Below are 17,175 nucleotides of genomic sequence, written 5' to 3'. Positions count from 1 at the left end.
ATATGGGGACTCTAAGCAGCCCTTAAAACATCACGGATGCGGAGGCCATTAAGCACTTCCTCCCAGGGCTGCCCATCCAATTAAAGGATTTAGTAGCTTGATTAGGCTTTAAGCGTTTTGATTTTAACAACTGATCGACTTAACTTACCTACCAAGATCAAGGTTATTAAAAGCCGCCTTGAGGCTGTTACAAAATCATTTGTTCTCATAGCAAAGCCCCCTTTAGCGCGACTCTCCTTGACACGTCAGTTCTTCTGATTAGGCAGGGGGTTTCCTCGCAGGCGCTAAATGTTCTTGGGGGGGGGGGGGGTATCCCATGACTAGCACACAAATCCTCTACGTGATATGGAGCAGTGTTTCCCAGCCTTTTTGGCACCAGGGACCGGTTTTGTGGAAGACAATTTTTCCACAGACCAGCGAGGTGGTGATGGTGGTTTTGGGATGATACAATCGTGCGCTTTATTTTGGTGTGGTGGTTAAGTGCGCAGACTCTTATCTGGAAGAACTGGGTTTGATTTCCCACTCCTCCACTTGCAGCTGCTGGAATGGCCTTGGGTCAGCTATTTATTTATTTTATTTTATTATATTTATATCCCGCCCTCCCCTATTGGGCTCAGGGCGGATAGGTCTCGCAAGAGTTGTCCTTAAAAGGGCAGCTTCTGGGAGGGCTCTCTCAACTCCACCCACCTCACAGGGTGTCTGTTGTGGGGGGGGGAAGATAAAGGAGATTGTGAGCCCCTCTGAGATTCAGAGTGGAGAGCAGGATATAAATCCAATGTTGTCTTCTTATTATTACATTGCAATATATAATGAAATAAATTATACAACTCACAGCCTGGTTGCTAACAGGCCACAGACCAGTACTGGTCCACGGCCCGGGGGTTGCGGGCCCCTGATCTGGAGGACCCATCTGGAAAGCCAAACCAAACATAACAGTGTGCTGGGGAGAGTTCAGGACATTCAAGCAGATTGTTGCATGGCTTCCGGGGGGGGGGGGGGGCATATGTTAGGGCATGCCAAGATTGGCAAAGGGCCCACAGTGTCCAAAGTACCACCATTGCAAGGAGCAGTCAAGAACAACAGAGGCCAGGCACCTTAATAGTCATGCGATAGCCTTTAACTGGGGATTTCAGGTGGAATCTGATAAATGCAGAGAGCCAGTTTGGTGTAGTGGTTAAGTGCACGGACTCTTATCTGGGAGAACCGGGTTCGATTCCCCACTCCTCCACTTGCACCTGCTGGAATGGCCTTGGGTCAGCCAGAGCTCTGGCAGAGGTTGTCCGTGAAAGGGCAGCTTGTGGGAGAGCCCTCTCAGCCCCACCCACCTCACAGGGTGTCTGTTGTGGGGGAGGGAGATAAAGGAGATTGTGAGCCGCTCTGAGATTCGGAGTGGAGGGCGGGATATAAATCCAATATCATCTTCTTCTTCTTCTATGTGGTATACATAGGACATAGGGGAGAGTTATTTCCAGTCCTGCATGACTTAAAAAAAATAATTAGAAATAATTAGAATCACCAGCACTGTTCACGGCATTTCAACTTTGCATTAACAGGAGAGTGTGCTACCTGATACATGCAGTGGGTGAAAACAAAGCACACAGAAATCTACTGGCACCATCCTTTTCGGTGGCAAAACAGATATACTTCATCGGTTGGCCAACACCTGTCCCATTACCTGCTGACTCAGTCTCTTCTCCTTCTGCTGCCCTTGAACTGAAGCCGTAGCTGGGAGGTGCTGGAATACCAAAGAGGAGAGACCTTCCCTGAATATTGTAGATGATTAGTTTTTCAAATTAGATTTGGTAGAATAATTATAGTAAAGAATGGGGTATATTTGCTTTTGTGTTCGACTAATTACTCTCTGGCTGCACATTCCCTAGTCACAAACTGCTCACCGCTTTGTCTGTGATGAGTCAGAAAATCCTCCGGGGGGGGAAAAGATTGCAAAAACGGATTTGTTTTCCTTGTAACGGAGACATGAACTCCAGAGGTGCGCAAAGGCAGATGGGGGGGGGGGGGGCAGTCAATTCCATGGACTTATTTACAAGGTTTTGGTGTGGTGCGATAATCCACTGAGCCAGTCGGGACAAAGACCGAAGAATGAATGTGCTTTTCAGAAAGATCCCCTGGAGAGACCAACCAGCAGTGTGCTTCCAGAATGTCTGTGAGATAACAATGCAATAACATTTAGACACAGCACATGGCAAGGCTCACCGGTTCGTTACAAAATTTCGGGCATTAATTTTGAGTCATGCAACTAAAATTCAGTTGACCCGCTAGGATGCCAAAACGGATTCGGGTACAGATTTCGCTTTGTACCAGATCAGCTTCAGATGCCTCTGAGCTTATAACTGCATTGCTTGGTCAGTTGTCAATCTCCAGGTCATGCCTGGAGATCTCCTGAGATGAAAACTAACCTCCAGGCAACGGAGATCTGTTCTCCTGCAGAAAATAGCTGCCTTGGAAAGTGGACTTTAGAACATTTGACCCTGCTGAAGATGCCTCTCCCCAAACCCCTCCCTCTTCCTAAACTCTAAGGTCCCCTGTGTAAGTACCAGTCGTTTCCTACTCTGGAATGACGTTGCATCATAACGTTTTCACAATAGACTTTTTACAAGGTGGCTTGCCATTGCCTTCCCCAGTCATCTACACTTTACCCACAACGAGCTGGGAACTCATTTTACTGACCTTGGAAGGATGGAAGGCTGAGTCAACCTTGAGCCAGCTACCCAAACTCAGCTTCCGCTGGGATCAAACTCAGGTCATGAGCAGAGCTTGGACTGCAGCTTATCACTCTGCGCCACAGGGCTCTCTTTCCTAAGCTCTATTCCCCCAAAAATCTCCAGGGATGTCCCAGTTTGGAGCTGCCAATGCTAGTGATCAACCGCACAAAGCTATCTCCTACTGAGTCAGATCATTTTTGTTTGCTCCGACTGGCAATGGCTGTCTGGGGTCTCAAGCTCTCTCACATTGCGTGTTACCTCATCCTATTAACTGAAGGTGCTGGGGACTGAACGTGGGACCGTCTGCCTGCAAAGTAAATGCTCTGCCACTGAGCCGCAGTCCTTCCCTATCTTTCCACTCATACATTTAGGTTTATTATATGCTCCCTAAAGCCCAATACAAAGGAATAATGATCTATACATTAAATCTTTATCTGAGACTTTAGATTGGGTCACCAGTCCTCAAGGTAACCTTAGCAGGGAAGGGGGTGAAGTATTCAAATGCGGTGCTTTGCAGCTCTATGAGCAAGCCTACATAAACTTGCCAACCTCCAGGTGGTGGCTGGAGATCTCCTGGGATTACAACCAATATTCCGTCTAAGATGTGGAGCCTTGTGAGCAAAAATTCTACTTTGTGAGCTACTAGCATTGAGGTTGTGAACGAGTGTTTGGCTACTGCTATGGAGCCATTTTTTCCTGAGCAAAGACAAAAATGTGTCAGCCAGAGGCTAAAAAAAAACTGTGAGCTAGCTCACACTAACTCAGCTTAGAGGGAACAACTGCTGTCCAGGCAACTGAGATCAGTTCACCTGGAGATAATGAAGAAGAGTTGGTTTTATACCCTGCCCTTCAGAACCCAAGGAATCTTGGGAGCAGCTTACAACCACTTCCCCTTCCTCTCCCCACAACAGATACCCTGTGAGGTAGGAGGGGCTGAGAGAGCCTTGAGAGAACTGTGACTACCTCAAGGTCACCCAGCTGGCTGTACGTGGAGAAGTGGGGAATCAAATCCGGTTCTCCAGATTAGAATCCCCCACTCTTAACCACACCACACTGGCTTTCAGTGGCTGCTTTGAAGAAGAATTGAAGAATTGCAGATTTATACCCCACCCTTCTCTCTGAATCAGACGCAGCGCGGCTTACAATCTCCTTTAAAGAGCTGTGAGTACTATATGAGCACCATCACCATCAGGAAAAGAATCTGCCTCTACTGAAGATAGCACCATAGAATGTTTTAATTGTGATGGTATTTTATTGGTTTTTAAATTGTAAATGTAAATATCTGAATTGACTGTTAGACGCCCTGAGACCGCTTGTGTAGACGGCATTACAGAAATTTAATGTAAATAAAATAAAAAATAAATAAAAATCTTCTCCCGCCACAACAGACACCCTGTGAGGTAGGTGGGGCTGAGAGGGCTCTCATAGCAGCTGCCCTTTCAAGGACAACCTTTGTGATAGCTATGGCCAACCCAAGGCCATTCCAGGTGCAAGTGGAGGAATCAAACCTGGTTCTCCCAGATAAGAGTCTACACACTTAACCACTTCACCAAACTGGCTTTATGTTCTTATGTTCTTTGGAAGGAGGACTCTACAGAATTACACTCCACTGAAGTCCCTCCCCTTCCTGAATCCCACACTCTTCAGGCTCCACCCCCAAAATCTCCAGGTATTTCTCTTCCCAGACATGGCAACCCTACCAATACATGCGATGGCTTCGTGCTATCCTGTGGTTCTTTACTGCCAAACCTGAAGCCGGGACGGCACTTCAGCAGAATCAGCTAAGAGAACTGTCTAGCTGGGTTCATTTATTATCCCCGTAAGCTGATCTCCATTTAACTTTGCGGGGAGATACACATACAGCCCTTCCCCAGACCACGCTGTCTGCTGCAGCGAAATGACTGACAGCTTACCCTCCAGCTCGCACGCCGGCACGAAAAAAAGAAAATCAAATACTATGAAATAAAGTTGGTAGGAAATCCTTGCGTGCAACAGATTCCCTGATGTGATGAGCCGCACAACGCTGCCTTTATATAATATAAAAATCGTTTGATCGGCTGGGCAGACCAGACCAGAAAAGCAGTCTTTTTTTTTTTTTTTAATTATTACAGATCTGGAATCACAGGTGGCAACTAGTACATTATGAATTTCCCTTTTCTTTTTTTTCTTTTTCTTTTTAAAAAATATATAGAAATAACCTCCCAAGTCCCATTCCAAGTACTGTGTTTCCCGAAAGCGTTTTTGACTTAACTCTGTACATTTCTTTCAAATACAAAACTTGGGGGAGGGAGACGGGGGGGGGGGGGGGGGAGATTTCCAACGGTGCAATTTTTTTGTTATTTTGGGAGGAAGAAGAAAAAAAACAAAACAAGAGAGCCTCTTATTTTATATGTGCTCATAAACAGTTTTATAGAAAAAAATAAAGCCAAATGACAATGTGGGGGTGGGGGGTTTGTTTGTTTGTTTTTTTGCTGCAGATGGGCAAAACGGGCTTATAATTTAAGATTTTAAAAACGGAGGACTTCCTCTCACTGCCTGCTCTAAATCCCCAGGAATCTGTACTCTTTAAATGGCTGGGTGGAAAACAGCACTACAGCCACTGCAGATTGGGGATGAAGTCTGTGCCACCTCGATTTATTTTCAAGAAGACGAAGATATTGGATTTATATCCCGCCCTCCACTCCGAAGAGTCTCAGAGGGGCTCACAATCACCTTTCCCTTCCTCCCCCACAACAGACACCCTGTGAGGTAGGTGAAGATATTGGATTTATATCCCGCCCTCCACTCCGAAGAGTCTCAGAGAGGCTCACAATCTCCTTTACCTTCCTTCCCCACAACAGACACCCTGTGAGGTAGATGAAGATATTGGATTTATATCCTGCCTTCCACTCCGAAGAGTCTCAGAGGGGCTCACAATCTCCTTTCCCTTTCTCCCCCACAACAGGCACCCTGTGAGGTAGATGAAGATATTGGATTTATATCCCGCCCTCCACTCCGAAGAGTCTCAGAGCGGCTCACAATCTCCTTGACCTTCCTCCCACACAACAGACACCCTGTGAGGTAGATGAAGATATTGGATTTATATCCCGCCCTCCACTCCTAGGAGTCTCAGAGCGGCTCACAATCTCCTTTCCCTTCCTCCCCCACAACAGACACCCTGTGAGGTAGACGAAGATATTGGATTTATATCCCGCCCTCCACTCTGAATCTCAGAGTGGCTCACAATCTCCTTTATCTCCCTCCCCCACAACAGACACCCTGTGAGGTAGATGAAGATATTGGATTTATATCCTGCCCTCCACTCCAAAGAGTCTCAGAGCGGCTCACAATCTCCTTTCCCTTCCTCCCCCACAACAGACACCCTGTGAGGTGGGTGGGGCTGAGAGGGCTCTCACAGCAGCTGCCCTTTCAAGGACAACCTCTGCCAGAGCTATGGCTGACCCAAGGCCATTCCAGCAGCTGCAAGTGGAGGAGTGGGGAATCAAACCCGGTTCTCCCAGATAAGAGTCCACACACTTCACCACTACACCAAGCTGGCTCTCTTCACCCTGTGCTTGGCCCAGGCACAGAGAAAGGATGAGGGCTTGGCGCACGGTGATTTTTCCCCCTGAAACACTGCTAAGCCCAGGGCTGTATGTATTCAGGGCTGGCCCTAGACTGTCCGGCACCCTAGGCAAGCCTAACTTCTGGCGCCCCCCCTCCCCGTACTGAGAACATCACCGAGTCACATGGGGGTGCCTAATTCGGTGCCCCAGGCAATCGCCCAGTTTTCCTAGTGGCAGGGCCAGCCCGGTATGTATGTCACAGACGGAGACTGCAGAAAAGAGTAGAGTCCAGTGGCATCTTAAAATTTAACAACATTTGTGGCAGGGTGTGAGCTTTGGTGCGACGGGTATCTGCAGAAGTGAGCAGGGACTCAGGAAAGGTCCTCCCCTTGCCGCACATTTTGCTAGTCTTGAAGGCGCTACGGGACTCTTGCTCTTTCCTAGCGCAAGAGCAGCACGCGTTCAAACGGCACATTGGGCGTCGAGGCAGTGCGATCCCGTGCAGGCTTGCGCCAGCCTAAGCCCACTGATTTCAGCAGGCTTAGACAGGTGCAACTCTGCACAGAGATGTGCCCGCTCTTTTCTTCTGCTGCAGGCAGACTGACATGGCTACCCGTCTTGAGCCATCGCCGTGGAAGACGGAGACTGCGATTGTCAGAACACTTTCCTGGGAGTAAGTCCTGTTGAATAAACTGGGGTTTACTTCTGAGTAGGCCTGCCGAGGCTTACTCCCTTAATCACATTCAGCAGGAGAACGCGGGAGAAATCCCACCCCCGCCCTCTGTGAATGTTGTTGGCAGTGTAGAAAAGCACCTCCGCCTTTTGGCCAGCTTTCCAGCCCTCCCCCCGGGAGAAATCTACATTAACGTCACCCTCGAGTGAGGTCATCCCACGGCCAGAAACGATTGGCTGGACACCAATGTTCCCTCTAAGCTGCAGAGTCTTGTGAGCAAAAATTCTACTTTGCGAGCTACTGGCATTAAAATTGTGAGCTACTACATACATTATTGTGCTCTGGGGCCATTTTTCCTGAGCTAAGGCAAAAATGTGTGAGCTGGAGGCTAAAAATCTGTGAGCTAGCTCACGCTAACGCAACTTAGAGGGAACACTGCTGGGCGCTACTGTGACTTTGCCATTGCACGATATCTGATTGGGTGGAATCGGGCAGGTCACTAAATCAAGGAGCGATGACCTTTGAGGGGGAGGGGGAAATGCCACATCAGGGAATAAGAGACAGAAAATACCGTTTAAGTATTTTGGGGTTCAGGGGACATCTACCTTTCTGAAGTCGTTAGTTGCTACCTGCAAAACTGCAGTCGCTGAACGTTTGTTGATTTAAACAGTCTTTCCCTCTCCCAAAGGACTTCTGTGAATTGTATCTTTTCGATACCGAGAATACTCAGCACTTCGCTAAAACTACAACTCCCAGCATTCACCAGAGGAAGGCGCACCACCCAAACCGGTATAAGAACAACACGTGTGTGTAGTGAAGATACGTTTCTGAGAGCAGCTCCACTACTGGGGAAAACTGGCACCACAGTCAGGAAATACATTCTTATGCGTCCAGAGTTGGGTGGGCTTCCGGGGTCCCTCTCAGCTAGCAAGTGGGCAAGTTGTCCCCTTTGTGTGGTCTGAGCTCCTGTTCCGATTTTAACTTCCTAGGCGGAGATTCTGTTTGAAATCGCCAACCTGCATCAGCTGCCACCATAACAGGTAGGATGCTTGGGGTACAGGACGAAAATTCCATAGCCGAATCCTGATGAGCAGGAAAGTTCGGACTCCTGGCCAGGATGCCAAGGTGGCATCCGGGAATGCCAAAGACTCACACTTTTTTTCTTTCTCTGACATGCAACGTTCTCCCCCTTGCTGAGAGCACCTGACGGGGAAAGATGGAAGAGGCCTAGTGGGCTCTACTACAGAGAGTTTCTCCAAGGATCCGGCGGCCCTTCTGTTTACATCACCACGGAGACCTGTTGTTCGCCAGCCGGGTTCCCCGCTTCACAACTGCTCCTCGTCGATCCAGATGGTTTTGCGCTGCTCTTCCAAAACCTTTTCCTTAATTATCCGGAGCAGGTCTTCCACGCTGCTCCACGTATCGGCCTCTAGAGGGGCGTAGAGGCAGGGCAAGGCCTCCAGTTCTTTTTCATTCTGACGGCACATCCGGAGAAGTTCCTCTTCTACCTCCGGCTTCAGGAGCAGCTTCCTGAGACATTAAAAAAAGAGCTAAGCATGATCATAGATTTGTAAAGTCGGAAGGGACTTTCAGGGTCATTTAGTCCAACCCCCTGCACAATGCAGGATATTCACAAATACCTCCCCCCCACACCCCTAGTGACCTCTGCCCCATGCCCAGAAGATGGCTCCAAAAAACCCAAAACAAAACAAAAAGAACCTCACCCCTCCAGGATCCCTTGCCCAACTGCCCTGGAGAAAATTGCCTCCTGATCCCAAAGCAGTGATCAGTATTTTTCTGGGAATGGAAAAAAAGGGCCACAAGAGCGAAGCACCGATGCAACCCTTCCTGCCCTCCTACTCATGATCTGCCTAAGTTTACTGAATTGGCACTGCTGTCGGACGGCCATCTAGCTTCTGTGAGAAAACCCCCAAAGAAGGAAAGCCCACCACCTCCCGAGGAAGCCTCGAGCATTGAGGAACTACTCTAACCGTCTGGAAGTCCTTCTTAATGTTTACCCAAAACTCTTTTGATTTAATTTCAACCCATTGATTCTGGTCCAACCTTTTGGGGCAGTAGATAACAACTCCTTGCCATCCTCTATATGACAGCCCTCCAAGCATGATCTCTGTCACGTGCATGCTTTCCCCGCACCTTTCAACAAATCCCTGTGGTCACCTTTTTTTTTTTGCATTTTTTAATGTGCATGTGTGTGAGCGCATGTATGTGTACACCTGGACGTCATGGCAACCTCTGGTGACTGACCCCTACGGGGGCCTGGAGGATATTCAGGGAGGTGGCTGAATAGAGCCTGCTCCTGCCTCCCAGCCCTGGTATTCCAAGGAAGTCTCCCATCCAAGGACTTGCCAGAGAAGAATCTGGAAGTCAAGGGCACCTCTGGTGACTGACCCCTGCTGGAGGATATTCAGGGAGGTGGCTGAATAGAGCCTGCTCCTGCCTCCCATCCCTGGTATTCCAAGGAAGTCTCCCGTCCAAGGACTTTGCAGAGAAGAATCTGGAAGTCAAGGGCACCTCTGGTGACTGACCCCTGCTGCAGGATATTCAGGGAGGTGGCTGAATAGAGCGTGCCCTCCCGACTGCTGGTATTCCAACTCCCATCCAAATGCTAGCCAGGGCCAACCCTGCTGAACTTCCAGGATCTGATGAGATTGGTTTGCCTGGCCTATCCAAATCAAGGCCCCTGCAGTCCCCTTCTGTGCACCTGAGCAGAAATGATACTGAAGATGATGCCATTGGCTAGTTCCTCACAGCACAGTTGGGTTTCACCCTGGTGCGGTGTTCAAATCTGGCTGCTTCCAAGTGGAGGATGTGCTCTAGCCTGCTTTTCTAATCATCCTGAAACTGTTCTCCTTCTGTGGTCTCCCTGGATTGCCTGCAGTGCGGAAGGGAAGCTGCCCATTTCAGAACCTTCCTGTCCATGTTCAGTTCTCCTCTCCGAGGAATCAGGTACAGTGAGCAGAACTACTCGTCTGATGAAGTGTGCTTAGAGCACACGAAAGCTCACATTCTGAATAAAACTTTGTTGGTCTTAAAGGTGGGACTTGATTCTTACTTTGTTCTACAACAATCTATCCACTGCTTATAAAGATATATCAGGGGTGGCCAAATTTGCTTAATATACAAGCCACATAGAATAAACATCAGATGTTTGAGAGCCACAAGGAAGGAAGGAAGGCAAATAGATGAGGGGAGGGAGAGGTGAAAAGAAATCAGCTTTAAATGCATTCTCCAAGCTGCCAGCTGGCTTGGATTGGAGAAGCGATTTCAAGAGAGAAATGCCTTCTCCAAGCCAGCCGACAGGGCAGAGGGGGCTTTGAGAGCCGCACAATATGTGTGAAAGAGCCACATGTGGTTCCCGAGTCACAGTTTGGCTATCTCTGTGACATATCTACTACCACTTAAAAGCAAAGCTGGACAAAAACACTCCAAAAGTGGGCCTGGATATGAAGGGATACCATGGAGAATGCTCCCCATGTGTGCCTTCCATGCAGCCACTGTGACTGCCTTTCCACGTGTAATGGCAATTAGTGCTATTAAATCCAAGACATCCCAGGTTTAAACTGAATTGGTCTACTCAAATTTAGACAGAAGTGAGTTGCCTTCTGAACCTGAACTTGTGGAAATCAATGCTCATTCTCCCATCTGTGTAAATCAGGCCTAACCCTCCATTACTGTGTGCAACTTCCCTCTTTACGGTCTACTTCCTGCTAAAATATCAGAACCCCCTCCCCCCTTAACTGGCTCCTTCCTTCCTGTGGGCACCTTTGAAATTTTGACACAGCAAGGTGGGTGCAGTCACAAAAATGGCTGCTGCCACAGTCACAAAATGGCTGCCGTAGTTTTCCTTCAGCCACACAGCAAAAATCCTCGTGCCGTGATGGCAGCTGCCGCCAAAGCAACTTTAAAAAAAACACAAACAAACCTACACCGTCAATCAAATCTCCGATCGCCTATCAGAACCCTTGCTGGGGAAAAGCCTCACTTGGGCCAGCCCACTTTCTAAAAACACTTGGCAGGCACTTGGGAAAGTGTTGGCAGGCACCCTGGCACTCAAGTTGGAGACCACCTCTTTGTGCCACTCCTATTTTCCAGGCTCCTAGAGGTAAGGAATGCCTTCTTTGCAACAGGCAAGAAGGTGTGGAGAAAAGAGTGAAGATAAAAAGAGATAATTGTGTGGAAAATAAAGACATCACAGGTGGCTAAATTTCATACGGCGTGTGCACTCTTCAGAGGAGAAACAACCTATTTCCTTCCAGTTGCCCAGTTTTTACCGTGCCAGCGGCTAATGGATTTCGGCACCCGTGATTATCCTGTTGCTATTTCCAAAGAGGAGGAAAGCTCTAACCCCGCGACGGAACAACAAGAGGCTTGAAAATGATAGCTGACAAGGAAGAAACAGCATGTCGCCGTCCCTCTCGCTGACAACGAGCCGATAACGCCACACAATGAACACGCGGCAATACCAGAACGATCCACATACCTGAACTTCTTGATATTTTTTTCTGAGACTCTAATAAAGAGAACAATGGGGTAGATCTTGGCTTTGATTAAATCCTTCGTGCAGCCGACCCCAGCTTCGAGCAGGCAGTGTTTGTTCTGTAAACAGGACGTCGAGAAAAGGCCCGGGTGAGTACACTTCTGGGATCGCAGGCGCACAATCTCAAAAATGGATCGAGCAAATCACGTTCCGCTGATCACAGTCCAGATAAAGCGACTTGCGTTGGAAAGCGTGTCACCTTTTAATGGTTGCCCAGGTGTCGGCTTTTTGTTCCTACTTCTCCACATAGATCTTCTCTCCTGCAGCTCTACAGCAGTGGGCCCCAACTTTTTTGGCCCTAGGGCCGGCCCGCCCACCACAGCCCCAGGGCCGGCAGGGTGGGGGCACCCAATTTGGTCTCCCCCCCGCCCCCCGTAACGCCTCCTCACCCCATTTCCTCCTCCCTCCTCCGCGTCCCTCCCGCGCAGCCTTGCCCCCCCCCAGGCAGCCTTGCTGTCCCCCGCTTTCACCATTTTAAGGCTGGGGAAGGGGCCGTGAAGCGCCTCCCAGGCCGCCCCCTGCCGATCAGCGGATTGGCGGGGGAAACTGCAGCAGCAGCAGCGAGCGACCCGCTGAAAGAGCGGCGCTGCCCTTGCCTCCTCCCCACTTCCTTTGCAGGAATTACAACTGATCCCCGGTTGACTGAGATCAGCTTCCCTGGAGAAAATGGCTGCTTTGGAGGGAGGGCTCTGTGGACCAGTACTGGGCCGTGGCCTGTTAGTGACGGGGCCGCGGAGTGAAGCAGAGACCTTTGCCTACTCCTCATTTAAAGACCCCCATGGGGGAGGAGAGACAGGATGTGTGCACGGGGGCAGCAAAAACTCCAGCACCCCCACCGGTCTGTGGAAAAATTGTCTTCCACAAAACCGGTCCCTGGTGCCAAAAAGGTTGGGGGCTACCGCTCTAGGGCATTATATCCCGGTGAGGCCCCTCCCCTCCCAAACCCCATCTTACCCAGGCTCCACCCCTAAAACCACTCAGGTATTTCCCCAAAAGAGCTGGCAACCCCAGGTCTTCTCACCTGGATGCACAGCGCTTGAACCACATCCATTCCGACACCTTTCTCTCTCTCTCTCTCTCTAGCTAGCTCACTACAAAAAAACAAAGCCCTGTTTCCAAATGAGAATTAACAGATTATGCCAAAATTAAGGTACTGTGTACAAACTGTACGCACATAATTCAACTTCGTTTGTTCGATTGCAAGGTGTTCTTCTAATTGCTTCTCAAAAGGGGGAGGGGGAGAAACAGGCATCCCGCATTAGATGCCATCTGTTTGGGCCGAACATTAATATCTTTGTTCTGCACGTCCCCTGCCTCTTGCAATGGCACCAGCTAGCTTTAATTTTTTTAAAAGAAAGCTCCACAGGTTCCTTCCTCTTCCGTATCAACCGTTTGCAGATATTCACTATGGGATCACGGGGCCTGCTTTGAAACGAGCACGTGGGACTCATGCCCATCCCTATGAACAGTGTTCCCTCTAAGCTTCAGAATCTTGTGAGCAAAAATTCTACTTTGTGAGCTACTGGCATCCCAGCATAAAAGTATTGTGCTCTGTGGCTTTTCTTCCTGAGCTAAGACAAAAATGCTTGAGCTGCAGGCTAAAAATCTGTGGGCTAGCTCATGCTAACTCAGCTTAGAGGGAACACTGCCTATGAGTACACAAAGCTGCCCTCTCGAGGGTCAGTCTATCTACTGTTGCTTTCGGACATGCTGAACTTTCAATCCACTTCAGAGATCATTTGCAAGTGGATTTTGCCCTTGAACACAATAAAATCCAGTCGCAAAGTGCCTTATTCAGCATGGTCTGAAAGCACTCCAGGTCGGTATTGTCTACTCAGACTGGCAGCAGCTCTCCAGCGTCTCAGGCAGAGGTCTTTCGCATCACCAACTGCCTGATCCTTTTATACTGGAGATGCCAGGGATTGAACCTGGGACCTTCTGCATGCAGAGCGGATGCTCCACCACTGAGCCAGACTAAACAAAGCTGCCTTACCTGAGTCAGAGGCTGATTCTGCACTCACCCTGGTCCAGGGCGGGCTTCCGTTTTGGGGCGGAGCAAGCTGGCAATTTCGCACAAGTTGCTCCTCACCGGCATTTTGTGCGGGGCAAACCCACGATTTGCCCCATTGCAGTGTAAACCTGTTTTTTTCAGGTTTACACTGTGGCAGGGCAAATCGCGGGTTTGCCCTGTGCAAAATGCCGGCGCGGAGCAACTGGTGCGAAATCGCCAGCTTGCTTCGCCCCAAAATGGAAGCTTGCCCTGGACCAGCGTGAGTGCAGAATCACTCAAAGTGAGGTTTTGTCATGTTCTGACTGGTAGTGGCTCTCCAAGGACTCGAACAGAGGTGAGCCGTGTGACTTAGTACCTGGTCCCTTTGAACTGTAGATGCCCAGGATTGAACCTGGGAGCTTGTGCATGCCAAGTAGATGCTCTACCACTGGGCCATGGACCATGAATAAATATGAACACCCACATCTGCCTTGTACAGAATCAGACCAACAGCCCATCAAGGTGAGTATTGTCTACTCAGACTGGCAGCTGCTTTCTAGGGTCTCAGGTTGGAATCTTTCACGTCACTTCCTAGCCAGTGTTCCCTCTAAGCTGAGTTAGCGTGAGCTAGCTCACAGATTTTTAGCCTCCAGCTCACACATTTTTGTCTTAGCTCAGGAAGGATAGCCCCAGCTCACAACTTTAAGGCCAGTAGCTCACAAAGTAGAATTTTTGCTCACAAGACTCTGCAGCTTAGAGGGAACATTGCTCCTAGCTGGTTCTTTGAACTGGAGAGCCCAGGGATTGAACCTGCAATCTTCTGCATGCAAAGCAGATGGTCTGCCACTGAGCCATAGCCCTCCCTATGCTTTCTCCTAGGGTTCATGGATGCCTGAAGAGAACCACATGGCCTACAGGCACCTTCTAACCAATGTATAGATGGTTTCCTGCCCCGTGAAGTCATTCTATGCAAGATCTGAAAGGGACTCTATAGGTCCATGGGAGCTGTGGGGATGAAAACAAAAGAGAGCTCAGGAACTAAAGGTTAGTTGGCTGAATCAAATAGTTCACACAGAAAAGAAATGAAAATTGAGACAGAGGGGAAGGGGAAACTGGTAAAGGGAAAGTTGAAGCTGGAAAGGGAGGAAAGAAGGAAGGAAGGAAGGAAGGAAGGAAGGAAGGAAGGAAGGAAGGAAGGAAGGAAGGAAGGAAGGAAGGAAGGAAGGAAGGAAGGAAGGAAGGAAGGAAGGAAGGAAGGCTTTTTGAAGAAAGGTAAATGTCAATATTTTTTAAAGGGATGACTGGAGACAAAGAGAAAAGAAAAATCTCTATTCATTCCTTAGAAACACAGGAGCCCTTTGCTTGGAAACAAAACAAAATAAAAACCTATGCCAATTCAAATTAAAATTGTACATAGAGAAAACACTGGAATCTCCTGCTGTTATTGTGAAGATGAGCAATTCTGAACAGTGTGCTGTGGGAAATAGATTAATTAAAGGCCTATGTGTGCCCATAATATCCCACCTTAGACAAGGCTGCCAGCAGCGTCTCTGTACAATTCACTGCTCTGGACTTGCTTCCTTCTAGTCCTCAGCACTGGGTATGATTGCAGCATACAACACTCTCAGGACAGAGAAACATTTTAAAAATTCCCAGATGCCCTGAATAGCTTGGCTCAAAGAGGAGGCCCACTGCGTGTCTCTGTATGATGCAGTGTACTGGCCTCTCCAATTTCTGGCCTTTCCAGCATTCAGCCACTGGCAATAGAAGCACAGCACTCCCCTCAGAGGAGCCTGCCTGTTGCCTCTCTGACTGTCTTCCTTCCAATCAACGTCTCATGCAGAATAAAGAGATTAAGTCTCTGAGGCTGGATAATTCTTGCTCCACCATACTGTAAAAGAAAACCTTTTTGGATGCAAGAATAAAAGTGTACCTCCAGTTTTAATTCAGAAGAAAGCACCTCTAGGCTATCAAATGCATGCGGAAAGCCCATATGTATAATTGGCTTGTTTTGCAAAGGATTGTTCTGCTGCTACAAGAGATGGGGGAGAAAGAAAGAGATTCTTTTCTCTTTTGCAGTGCCAGAATGTTCAGACAAGACGAATGAAGCCTTCAAGGAAGGACTGGCTTTGGAGGCAGAATCTGAGAACCTGAGCGATTTGCTAAAGGCAGATTTCACACACCGCCTAACGACAGAGCACAAATCCAATTACCTTGGCTGCGACAGCCTCAATGTTTGCAGGGAAAATACATTCATAGGTGTGCGGATTCCTTTCTCGGGAGTAGATTATCGTTTCGGATTGGTTTCTCCTCAAGAATTCTTCCTTGGTGATGATCTCTGGGAGGGGGGAAAGAAGAGGACAAAAAAAAAATTTGCTTTCGTACCTCCATGTGCATTCATTTAACCCCACAAATACCTCAAAGACGTTGTGAGGATCATCCACCAAACAGGAGTGACTCTAGAATTTTGGGATTTTGAGAACGTAGAGTGGATGCCAAAACATCATAGCTGTCAGGAGGAAGGGCCAATAACAAAATGACTGCCCTGGGGAAGGAGCCCATCGCAAAATGGAAAGTTTCAAACCAAGAACCAAGTGTCTTCCTGCAACGGAAACAATCATGGCAGCCAGGGTCCAAAACAAAATAGCTGCCATTGGGAACGAACCAATCACAAAACGGAAGGTTCCAAACCAAGCAATCTCCTACAATGGAGACAACTATGGAGGCCAGGGCCAAGAACAAAACAGCTGCTGTGAGAAAGGACTCAATCGCAAAATGGAATGTTCCAAATCAAATGTGCTCTTACAGGGGAGACCACCATTTTTGAATGAGTGAAGCCTTCTGGGTCAGGCAATACTTCTGAATCAGGCAATACTTTTGTGGTGGCTAAACTGCTTAGGAAGATTTGACTGCGGTTTAAAATCTGTATGTTTCCTTCTCATCCTTATTTTTGTTTTGTTTTTACCTCGCGTGCGTGTTTTTTTCTCATTCGTTATGGCTTTTTTTTTTTTTGTCTTCTTGAACCTTGTTGTTCCATTATTACCTACCTTGAGCGTAAGGACAGATTATAAATATATAAAATTAAATACATTTTAAAAATGCTTGCTGGGACATTCTCCTACTGTCCTCCCACACGCCAATAAGGCTTGTTTCTAGCACTGGAAAAAACCTTCCCTAGGAGCAAAGGCTGAAGAGCCTGGGCCTTTTCAGTTTAGAAAAGAGACAACTAAGGGGAATGGCATGAGAGAAATTTCTAAAATTATGCATGGGGTACAGAGAGTGGAGAAAGAGACCTTTTTTCTCCCTCTCCCAAGATACTAGAACTGAAGGGCATCCGATGAAACTGACGGGCAGTAGGTTTAGGATGGACAAAAGGAAATATGACTTTACACAGAGAGTGATTAAAATGTGGAATTCTCTGCCAGCTGATGTAGCGATGGCCACAGGAATAGAAAGCTTTAAAAGGGAATTAGATTCATGGAAAATAAATCTATCAGTGGCCCCCAGCCATGGTGACTGAGGAGAACCTCCACATACAGAGGAGGTAAGCCTCTGAATCCCAGAGCCAGCAGGCAACCTCAGGGAAAGGCCTCGGCCTCTCTGCCCTATTGTTGGCTCTCCAGAGGAACTGGTTTGCCACTGTGTAAAACAAGATGCTGAATTAGATGGACTATTGTCCAATCCAG

The 17,175-nt window shown here is 48.3% G+C and overlaps 1 protein-coding gene across 1 annotated transcript in view; it reads right to left on the bottom strand.

Annotated features, from left to right (window-relative positions):
- Nucleotides 1–8,261: 8,261 nt before the first annotated feature.
- CARD11 (caspase recruitment domain family member 11) overlaps nucleotides 8,262–17,175 on the bottom strand; it is a 78,360-nt gene continuing 69,446 nt past the window's right edge. The window contains exons 21-23 of the mRNA XM_060260863.1: nucleotides 15,703–15,827; nucleotides 11,443–11,558; nucleotides 8,262–8,471 (exon numbers count right to left, since the gene is read on the bottom strand). Of these exons, the coding sequence (XP_060116846.1) occupies nucleotides 8,267–8,471; nucleotides 11,443–11,558; nucleotides 15,703–15,827 (446 nt within the window). The 3' untranslated portion in view covers nucleotides 8,262–8,266. The remainder of the gene's footprint in view (nucleotides 8,472–11,442; nucleotides 11,559–15,702; nucleotides 15,828–17,175) is intronic.

The sequence above is a fragment of the Heteronotia binoei genome, chromosome 20 (genome assembly GCF_032191835.1).
Source record: "Heteronotia binoei isolate CCM8104 ecotype False Entrance Well chromosome 20, APGP_CSIRO_Hbin_v1, whole genome shotgun sequence".
NCBI classification, from domain to species: Eukaryota; Metazoa; Chordata; class Lepidosauria; order Squamata; family Gekkonidae; genus Heteronotia; species Heteronotia binoei.
Note: the sequence above shows the minus strand (reverse complement) of the source record. Positions and strands in the feature narration are given on the sequence as shown.